The sequence below is a fragment of the Lathamus discolor genome, chromosome 1, assembly GCF_037157495.1.
Source record: "Lathamus discolor isolate bLatDis1 chromosome 1, bLatDis1.hap1, whole genome shotgun sequence".
In the NCBI taxonomy this organism is placed as follows: domain Eukaryota; kingdom Metazoa; phylum Chordata; class Aves; order Psittaciformes; family Psittacidae; genus Lathamus; species Lathamus discolor.
The window spans coordinates 86,097,778-86,108,028 of NC_088884.1; the positions used below are offsets into that span (position 1 = coordinate 86,097,778).

General features: G+C 45.1%; 1 protein-coding gene across 5 annotated transcripts; it reads left to right on the forward strand.

Annotated features, from left to right (window-relative positions):
- The first annotated feature begins 810 nt into the window (after positions 1–810).
- On the forward strand, positions 811–8,854 carry KCNJ8 (potassium inwardly rectifying channel subfamily J member 8). Of its 5 annotated transcripts, none has more exons than XM_065684388.1 (3): positions 811–1,022; positions 1,855–2,302; positions 5,983–8,854. In XM_065684388.1, the coding sequence occupies exons 2-3, from the start codon at positions 1,938–1,940 to the stop codon at positions 6,881–6,883; spliced, it is 1,266 nt and encodes a 421-aa protein (XP_065540460.1). In that variant the 5' UTR covers positions 811–1,022; positions 1,855–1,937; the 3' UTR covers positions 6,884–8,854. The 5 variants fall into 5 exon arrangements, with proteins under 5 accessions (XP_065540460.1, XP_065540432.1, XP_065540451.1 ...); XM_065684360.1 differs by lacking the exon at positions 811–1,022 and adding an exon at positions 1,073–1,186; XM_065684379.1 differs by lacking the exon at positions 811–1,022 and adding an exon at positions 1,073–1,182.
- The last annotated feature ends 1,397 nt before the right edge of the window (positions 8,855–10,251 follow it).

Consider the following 10,251-nt stretch of genomic DNA (forward strand, 5'->3'; position numbering starts at 1 on the left):
ACTTAAAACCTTCCTGATTGCAGCAGGCCTGTCCAGCATTTCTTTTTTTCTCTATTTTACAGAGGGAAGTATTTTGTTCCATGTAAATTTTATACCATATAGGTCATTTGCTTGAGTCATACAGATAAAAGTTCAGAAACCTCCCCACTGTACACACGCACACATTCCCTGGACACGGGGGAGTTAATCTGACACAACGAAATCTCTGCACTTTGCTTCATTAAAATCTAAATTTAGATCTTCTCATAAAGTTGATGTACTGTTTATTCTTCCTACTACAAACCCTAAGACTTTGGAAAAAAAAAGCTGCAATTTCCAAGAATGCAAGTTTCCATTAAACACAAGAGCCAAAACTGTCAACCTCGACCTGTGGGAAAAAGAATGAACTGTGATTTCACTGTTTGGTTTCTGCCATTAGGCATAATTTCTCCTGTATCCATCCCATGTATAAATACTCATACAGTCCGTTTCACCGGCTGAACATTATAAGGGGGCTGACTCTGTGCCCAGTGAGAGTCGTGAACCATATAAAGGAATACTTATTTCTTTTTTTGCAGAAACAGGTAATTAAGTTTGTCAAAAGCAGCAAAGGCCGTGAGATTCTGGCTTTGGTCCTCCAAACTCTTACGCACACGCTTCGCTTTCTGCATGCAAACTGCCTCAGCCAGATTCGAAATAAGATAAAGTTACGAAGGCACAACTCCGGGATTAGCAGAGGAAGCGAGCAGCGTGCCCTGCTGCAGCCGGGGGTTGGCTCTGCTTGCCCGGACAGAGCCAGCTCCGCATAAGAAAGGCTCAAACCCACTGCGTGAGCACCTCACCCCTCTGTTACATCTGCTGGACCCAACCTGAGATGCCCCATCGTCCCACCTGCCGCACGCCGGGCGCACGCAAAGGAAGAAACAGCCTCGGCCCGGCACGGGCCAGACCCAACCACGGGGTACCCTCTCCACCGCCCCTCGGCCCCGCTCCGCTCCGCCCCGCTCCGCCCCTCCCGGCCTGCCCTGCCCCGCCGCGCTGCGGTAAGCGGCAGCCGGGCGGGGGGCTGGTGGCTGGGAGGGGGCCGGGTGAGCTCCGTGCCGGGGAGGGGGGACTCAGCGAAGCGGCGGGGTTCAAGCAGCTCCTGCCCTCCCCTCCCATCCCGCGGTGGGACGGGCCAGCCGGCTGGGAGCCGCGCTTTCCGTAGGTTTGTTCTGTCACCCGTCTGGGGACACAGTTCGGGAATAAAGGGGGGGGGGTTTCCTGCCGTATCCCGGAAAAGGACGGAGAGCTGCGAAGGGAAAGTGCGATCGCCTGCTCCGGGGAGTCCCGTTCCTTGCCTCGCGCACTGCCTGCTCGGCTCCTGCTTGTGATGCTTTCGGGGGACGGGACGGGGGCTTTCGGCAGGGCTGCGCTGAGAGGCCGTAGCCACCAGAAATGAGGCTTCACGGTCTCCGCAGTCTAGCCTTGTTCCAACCAGGGAAGTCTGATCCTGAAGGATGCAAGTAACTTCAGTCCGGTCCTGAAGGATGCAAGTAACTTAGAGTTCTGTGCTGAGGTACTCACCTGGGCACTGCTGTCTCCTGGAGAAACAACCTGAGAAACTGACCTGTTGTACGTCGTGTTACTTTATGCCAAGTTTGTAAGACTGTTCTGCAGCCTCCCTTCCTGCAAGGAGTGTCAAAAGAGCATATTTTCTTTCTGCTACGAGCAATTGCCAATTACTCATATAAAAATGATGATCTGAAAGAGGGAGTGCACTGTAGAATAAGTAGTCAGGCAGGGACATTCAATGTTGTGGCTGTTGGTAGGGGGCATCTCATCAGGGCTTCTTCCTGTAGTGCACAAATCTAACCAGGTTCTCTGTTTTTGCAGGGTAGAGTGAGCCCTGCGGAGACACGCTAGAGGGACCACCCCCCCATTTCGCATTTAGCTGAGTGGACTATGGTGGCAGGAGGATGTTGGCTCGGAAGAGTATCATCCCTGAAGAGTATGTGTTGGCACGGATCGCTGCTGAGAACCTGCGCAAGCCACGTATCCGAGACCGGCCGCGCAAAGCCCGCTTCATCGCCAAGAACGGGGCATGCAACCTGGCACACAAGAACATCCGCGAGCAGGGGCGATTCCTGCAAGACATTTTCACCACCTTGGTGGACCTGAAGTGGCGTCACACACTGGTCATCTTCACAATGTCCTTCCTGTGCAGCTGGCTGCTCTTTGCCATGATGTGGTGGCTGGTGGCTTTTGCCCATGGTGACATGGACCCAAGCACAGAAAGCACTACGAACAGCACAAAGTGGACACCATGTGTGACATGTGTGAGGTAAAATATGGTCGGTGGGATGAAGAAAGAGGGTGGAACAGGGCTGCCTGCTGGCCTAATGATGCTAAAATGCATCTTTTGGTTTACATGAACCATTGTGTTTGGTTGAGACAGTTGAAAAGTGCAGTGTTTTCCTCTAGATTACATAAATTCAGCAGGCCTTCTGGGCTTGGAAAATACTGTACTGTAGATTTCTTTGATTCCTTGCAGGATTTGAAAGAAAGGGAGACCTGCTGCTTTTCATGTGTCTCCACACTCTGTGGGTAACATACCTTGCCTGTCGAGATAAGAGCCTGCTACAAGAGTGGGTATGTGTTGTATGTATTGTAACCTTGTCTACAGCAGCGGGAGCATCCCCAGTGTGGTGTGAGCCACTTGCTGTGCCATTGAAAGGTGGCCACCCCAGGAGCGGTGTCTGAAAGCAGAATATCAGCCATGGTTGTCAGGCAGGGCTAGCAAGAAAAGCACTGCTTAAGGCGAAACTAGTCTTTTAAGATGACTCTCATGAGACAGATAAATATGTGGTGCTTCAAAATACCTTGATGAAGCCATAGGCCAGTAGTTTGACAGAGGAACAGTTTCCACAGTGTGCATGATGTGACATACAGTGAAAGCTTAAGGGAGAAGCAGACTGAATGTCACCTGTTAAAGTGTTTTATTCCCCTTCCCCAAAGCCATGACAATTTTCAAGGCACTGATAAACTGGCACATCTGCACACAAAGAGAGTGTAAGCGGGAGGTGGGGTAAGCAGTAAGATCGCTTTCTCGTCTCATCTGTAAAATCTCTTTTTATAGCACTAAGTTTTTCAGCAGAAAAATCCTGATTTGGTACCACCAGACTGCCCCAGAAAAGCTACCTTTACACATTAAAGTGCTGTGAGGGACTGTGGGGTCTACAGGGTCTCTGAGATATCAGAGTATCCTCTTCCCTTTTCTCTTTCGTCCTGCACATAGTTTTAAGGCACCTCTCCAAGTTTGAAGGGATATTGTATCTGGCTCATGAGGGAGTGGAGGTTTCATTCTTCTTTGATTTTGATATTTTTTGCTAAACTGGGATTTTCCAAGCCAAAGGAAGTGGGGATTTTTCCAAGCTAACTTTCGTTAGGTTGGGATGGAAGGGGTGCTGTCTTGTTTCTTTTCCAATTACTGGCCGCAATGGAATGAGACTTCATTACCCAGCTTGCGTCCACTGGGGTGTTACCCCTGGCATTTCTGGGATTTGTGGAAATCATCCAACCTGCATTAGCAAGTAGCTACACCCCACCAGCTCTTCAGGGTAAGGCAGGAGGATATCCCTCTGCTTTCTTGGTGGCCCCCTCAGCTTGGCCACCTCATGGGACTCCCCACAGCACTCCTGGGCCACCCTGCAGAGCCTGAGCTGGTTGCCTGGGCTTTGTACCACTGGGAAAAGGAGGACCACAGCTGCAGATCTGAGACATGCACCCTCCCCATAGCTGTGGCAGCCCTATGCTGGGAGTTGGCAAAAAGCAGAGCAGATGAGTCCGTGTAACTTTCTGGTTTAGCCCATGATGAAACAACACACATCACTCCCTCATGCAAATACTTGGGGTGGTTCAGGTAACATCTGCTCAAGTACCCATGCCCAAGCCACGGAAAATCTTTTCCCTTCATAATGAAATACTTCATCTTGTTAAATCTGGCTACCGCTTTAGACAAAGCAATAGAATAGCAACATGATTGTTAACATTTTGAAGAATGGTGAGTTGTTGGATGTAAACTATATTTCATATTGCAATGATATGTGTGCCAAAATAGAGGCAAATATTTTTAACGTACTTTCCTGAGATTTAAGCCCATGGATATTTCAGGAGAGCTTTCTTGGGTAGGTGCCATTACAGACTTGCAGGAAACCTGCCTTTGGAAATTTTAACCAGTGCCTAGACCATGCACAGCACTTTAATTTGTCAAAGAACTGGAGAAATTACTAAGTCTCACAGCTTTTTGCCACACAAAGCAAACATTCTACAAAGAGGAAACCTTTTACACAGGTCTAAAGAGAAAGACACAGCTATAGCATGATTTGGAGTTTCTGGCTCCCTCTTCACATGGTGAAAATGCTGTATAAACTTACTGCTTCCATTACTTCCACTGTAAAAAGATGGATTCTCTCTTTAAATATTTTTTTTAAGAAGCAGTATTGCTTAGGGAAATCAGAATATTTATTTACTCCACAAAGCTCTAAGTTGAATTAAGCTGAATTAAGTTTAAACCAGAAGCTCCATTCTCCTTGTAACTAAACATTCATAAACATAAGAAGGCCTTCGATGGATTCTATTAATTAACTCCTCCATTCCTGATTTCTTCAGTGTGAAATGCAAAAATAAACCCCTCAATACAAGGGAATCTCTAAAACTACAAGAAATCAAAAAGGGAAAAGAGAAAGACAAAGATCTTTCAAAGATATCTCTACTGGATTTCTGAGAGATGGACTTTCTCATTCTACTGAGAATTATCCCTAATATTGCCAAAGCTATTTTAATGTGTACTTGTGACCTCAGGTTCAATGAAAATATGGTTAGGAACAAAAAGAAAAAAATATTTAAAAGCAAATTAATTTAAAAGTAAATGAAACCAAATGAATAGTTTAGATCCATATTCCTGGGGAAGACATATTTTCCATAGGTAAAACTGTGCTGAGCATGGCAATGCTTCAAATGTTGGTGTATGGCACTGTGTAAAAAGGATGACTATGACACTAGTTTGAGACCCAATGTGCTGCATGCCTCCTGAGTAAACAAACCCCAAGGCACTGATTTTAGACACAAGAGACTTTTGTGAAGGACATATCTGCTTATAAATGGAAACTAAAGGCCCTGGTATATACAGCAGATAGGCCATTGTGGACTACTATAAATAATGTATTGTGGAAAACTTGTGGACAGCATCCTCTGATGTCCAGCACTACAGCATGTTAGGGACATCTAAGTTAAACCACCCTTCTACAACCCACTCTGTACTGAAATTTTCCAGCTAGTCTTGCCACAGCAGCAAGCTAAACCCAAACCCTGAGTCACAGCATTGTCCTCCTGCTGGGATGTGCAGAAGGGACCATGGAAGCCACTGATCTCTCTTGGCAGCCAGATCTTAAGGGCTCAGTCACAAGGCAAGCAAGGGTTTGGGAAGTGTCATGAATCTGGGAGCGTCCCCTTTCCCTCCAGAAAACCCTGCTAATGGGGGTTGCATTCAGGTAGTATGAGTGAAATGCTGCAGTTTTCCCTGTTTCCTTTCCCTGCACAGGCTCGTGGAAGAATTCCACTGTGCTGGCCAAATGCTCACTATTGCCAAAACCACCACTCTCCACCAAGAGCTTCATGAGCTGGGAAGGTGGAAAGTTCAGGTGTTGCAGCACTGTTGACTAACACAGTGGTCACCATGTGTTCCTGAACAGAGGATCTAGTGATCTTCTCAAGATCACCTAGTTTGCAGATTGTGTATTAGGAGCTCAGGCTCCGAGGTCTTCCTTGTCACCATCAGATTCTGCATCAATCATACAAAAACAGAGTCACTGAGCATGCAATGCTTTTTCTGGTGTTAACAGAAAGCATAAATGTACCAGGACTCTACAAAGAGATCCTTAAGTTTGTTTCTAGAAAGTATATGGTAATAGCTTCTTGGTTTGTGTTCAATATCCTTAGCATTAACTTTGTCTTCTTCTCCAGGTCTTTCACCTCCGCTTTCCTTTTCTCCATTGAAGTTCAGGTGACCATTGGTTTTGGGGGCAGAATGATGACAGAAGAATGTCCCTTGGCCATCACAGTCTTGATACTGCAGAACATTGTGGGTCTGATCATCAATGCTGTCATGCTGGGCTGCATATTCATGAAAACCGCACAAGCTCACAGGCGGGCTGAGACCTTGATTTTCAGCCGGCAGGCAGTCATTGCAGTTCGAAATGGCAAACTTTGCTTCATGTTTCGAGTGGGAGACCTGAGGAAAAGCATGATCATTAGTGCCTCAGTGAGAATCCAGGTTGTGAGGAAGACTACGACCCCTGAAGGAGAAGTCATACCCATTCACCAAGTAGACATCCCTGTGGATAACCCCATTGAAAGCAATAATATATTCCTCGTGGCTCCCTTAATCATTTGTCACATTATAGACAAGCGGAGTCCTCTTTACGATATCTCTGCTGCTGACCTGGCACTCCAGGACCTGGAGCTCATTGTGATACTTGAGGGAGTCGTAGAAACAACTGGCATCACAACGCAGGCAAGAACCTCCTACATAGCAGAGGAGATCCTGTGGGGTCACCGCTTTGTGCCCATTGTCACTGAAGAGGAAGGCGTGTACTCAGTCGACTACTCCAAGTTTGGCAACACTGTCAAAGTGGCAGCACCACGCTGCAGCGCTCGAGAGCTCGATGAGAAGCCATCCATTCTCATCCAGACACTGCAGAAGAGCGAGCTGTCCCACCAAAACTCCCTGCGGAAACGCAACTCCATGAGGAGGAACAACTCTATTCGGAGGAGCAACTCCATGCGGAGAACCAATACCTCCCTCATCGTGCCCAAAGTGCAGTTTATCACACCCGAGGGGAGCCAGAGTGCCTCAGAAACGTGATACACAGCTTTGTGAGAGGTTGGTGGGCTTTGGAAGGAGGAGGCACCTGTGGTGTTTTGTTTAAATTTCCTCTTACTTCAGAAAATGAGACCACAGTGCAGAAAAGAACTGTGCAAGAAATATTTATTCTGTTACTTACTGAAAGCACCAGCTAATGGCATTAGGAAACACTTTAACACTTAGTGAATGAATTAATTAAAAATGGCACGTACACTAAAGAAAACACTGTTCACTCATGTAATATAATGCGTACTTATACTTGGTTTAATGGCACGCTAATTTTTTTAATTGCATTCTTTCTGTCAAGGGTCTCTTTCTTATCTTCTTCTGCTGTCACAAAATATGCTTTTTTTCCTGTGTAAGTGGGTTACCCACCTGCAGGCAGAAGTGAGTGCTTTTTCAAAACAGCTGCATACAACAGCCCCCACCGATTCTATGTGGGTTACTTGGATATTGATCTTTTGGGGGTGAATTCCTTGTTCTCTTGAAAGGAGTAGCTAAATTCCTCCATGATTTCACTGCAGAAGAGACAGTGTCTTATATTCAGTTTTCCAGAACTTTTTTCTTTCTATTGGTTTATTGCAAAGGCATTTTGAGAGCAAATTCAGGTCAGCTGAAGTGACCTGACCATCCCACAGGAAAACAGGTGCCACTCCAGGCAGCACTGGCATTAAAAACAGTGAAACTGCATGGCCTCTTGTAGGGCACTGCTTTTCTCAGGGTGAGATGCTCCAGTGCAGGACAGCATGCGCCTGTAATGTAGCTCTGGCCCAATCTGAGAAACTCAAGTGCTCCCAGCTTCCAGCTGAGCATCCATTGCACTGAAATTATGCATGCTGGAAAAAGGACACACCTCTTAAACATCCTCTCTTCTGAGAGGATCTTCTATCAGTGGAAGACCAAATCCTGTCCTGTTTTCTCTTACAGATTCATACACTGCAAACAAGTGTACTTCCTTCACTTACAGTATTTTTTGTAGGACTAAGTCTGCTTCAGCAGGTTACTTTTGGCCAGTGAGAGTTCATGAATGAGAATGAGAGGGAACCATGCCAATCATATTTAAGATAGCATTTTCAAAACTATCTGAATAATTTTCAGGGAGACTTGGGTGCTACTGCTGAATTACTGTTTTTCAGCAGCATTTCACCTGTGATTTTGTATAATATGACATTGAGAATTGGTGGTAAGCAGCTTTTCTCTTCAAATTACAATGGGCATTTTTTACCTAGAGACTTCACAAAAAATGCCATTACAAGGGTTTTTGCTAGAATAAATAAATGCATGACAACCAGTTGTATCTAATTTGATAATGCTAAACTGATGCATGCTATTTTCCTCTGGGAATAAGAAGTATAATTATGAACAGATTCCCGTTCAAATTGCTTACGAAAGTTGTCTTATGTCTGCGGCTCAGGAGAAGTACTATCCTTGCACTGAATCTCTGAGCCATTCAACCACTTACATACTTTTGTAATTTTAAATGTTTGCTTATTCTTATCAGGTAAAATACTCAAAAGCAATCTGGATTCTCATTCTCTTTGGAAGTCAGTTCATCAGCACCTGTATGGATGGTTTGTAGGCTTTGTGCAGTGTTGGGTGCTGGCACAGAGGGGCACTTCTCTGTAGCGTAAGCTCCCTACATTTAGAGCAGGTGCTTTCCAGAACATAAACGCTGACCAAATACTTCATCTGAAGCAGTAGCGGGAACTGAAGTTTCTGCTAAGAGCATTCATTCCCTGGCCTGCCCATTACTGTTCTGGGAGTGAACATCTGGATGGTACTAATGTGTCCATTGTGTGTTCAAACAATGAACATCTGTAGCCTCCAAGGAAAGTCAGAGCAAAGCATACAGTTTGTCTCTGGCCTCTGTTTCCAGGGTTGTGAATTTCTTTGAGGCTGTCTGTTTGATATATGGTTAAGTCAGATGCTGTACAAAAGCACATTTTCTACAAAATAAAAAAATGACAATAATGATTTATTCTGTCTCTGATTTTTCCCTACTTCTTCCCTGTTTATTCTCCGTTCATTCTTCTATACTCTTAATCCTTCTTGTATCCCAGCCTTTTCCACAGTCCTTTGGAGTGATAATTTTGTATTACCTCAATACACTCTCAGGACTTCAGCTGACAACCATTTTCTCCTTAAGTACACTCCTTCTTCCAATTTTTGTTTTGCCTTCATTTCTCTCTCTGCTTTACACCTAATGTACTCTCATTCCTGTAAGACTATTACAGGGATATTGGTATCTTGAGATAACACTAACACCTCAGTCTTATGCAAGGATGCCAAACAGTTATACAAGGCAGACCCTTGTGTCATAAATGTCATGTTCATACATGCTGTGCTCCTGTTCCTTGCAGAAAATCCCTTAGTGCAAAACCCCTTTCTTGAACAAGTCTTACAGACTTGGAAGAGCCTGGTGGCAGAAGCAGTCAGGATAAACTGCCTGGCCAGCCATGGAGGGCAGAGGGGAGATTTTGGGACTGGGGGCTGCATGCCAACTGAAGAACAGGTTTCAGGCCCAGTTTTGCAGCACCATGCCTGCTGAGAGGGCATGAGCTCGCAGAACCATGGTTCAATATGTTTAATTACTTTATACTCCCTGGTAACTTTATCAGATGAAAGGGGCTTTATTATAAATCTGGGTTTTCTGTGTTTAAAGTATGTGGCCGAATTCAGAATGGCAGTTGATATTTCTACCAAATGCTGCTGACAGTTCATGCAAGCATTTAACTTTCTATCTCTCTCATTGGTAAGTTAGAAAATTAGAAGTAATAATGTATAAGCATTATATGACTGCCACCCCTTCACACTTACTTGTGTCCCTACTATTCCCATCCTCCTGTAACATGATGTAACTGGAACTGCGTTATTCAACATCACTTATTCTGTGTATTTAATACACTTTTTCTCTTTGAACAGCCTACCAGGCAGTTGTCACTCTGGAGCAAAACTAATCCCCAGAGGTAGGAAAGTGATTATGAAATCCTTCCAGGATAGGAGTGATATGTGGCACTGTACTTTATTTTTTCTTTCTATGTTCCTTTCTTAACTTAAAGAACTTCTCTATTTTAAACAGAAAAATGGCAGTGAGACCCTTTGTCCTTTCTTTAGACACCCAGATGATTCAGTTACCGTAGTGGGGACACAGAGACCAAACATAGGCAGTGCTTACAGGGGATATAAAGCTTAATCCTCCAGAGTCAAAGCCAACATCTGAGTAACAGGATTTGGAGGAAACTTTTCCTGTTGGCAGGTTATTCTGTAGCTGTCACCTTCAGGATTTCTAGTGCTCTCATTTGAAACACCTGGTCTGAGGCAGGGATAGAGGCAGGGGCCCTGATCAGCAAAGGCAGATCAGGTCTCTG

Bases quoted from the DNA above. Each gene is read 5' to 3' on its own strand.
- KCNJ8 (XM_065684388.1), top strand. From the start codon at position 1,938: ATGTTGGCTCGGAAGAGTATCATCCCTGAAGAGTATGTGTTGGCACGG. The intron at 2,303-5,982 runs GTAAAATATGGT...CTTCTTCTCCAG, and splicing joins CCATGTGTGACATGTGTGAG to GTCTTTCACCTCCGCTTTCC.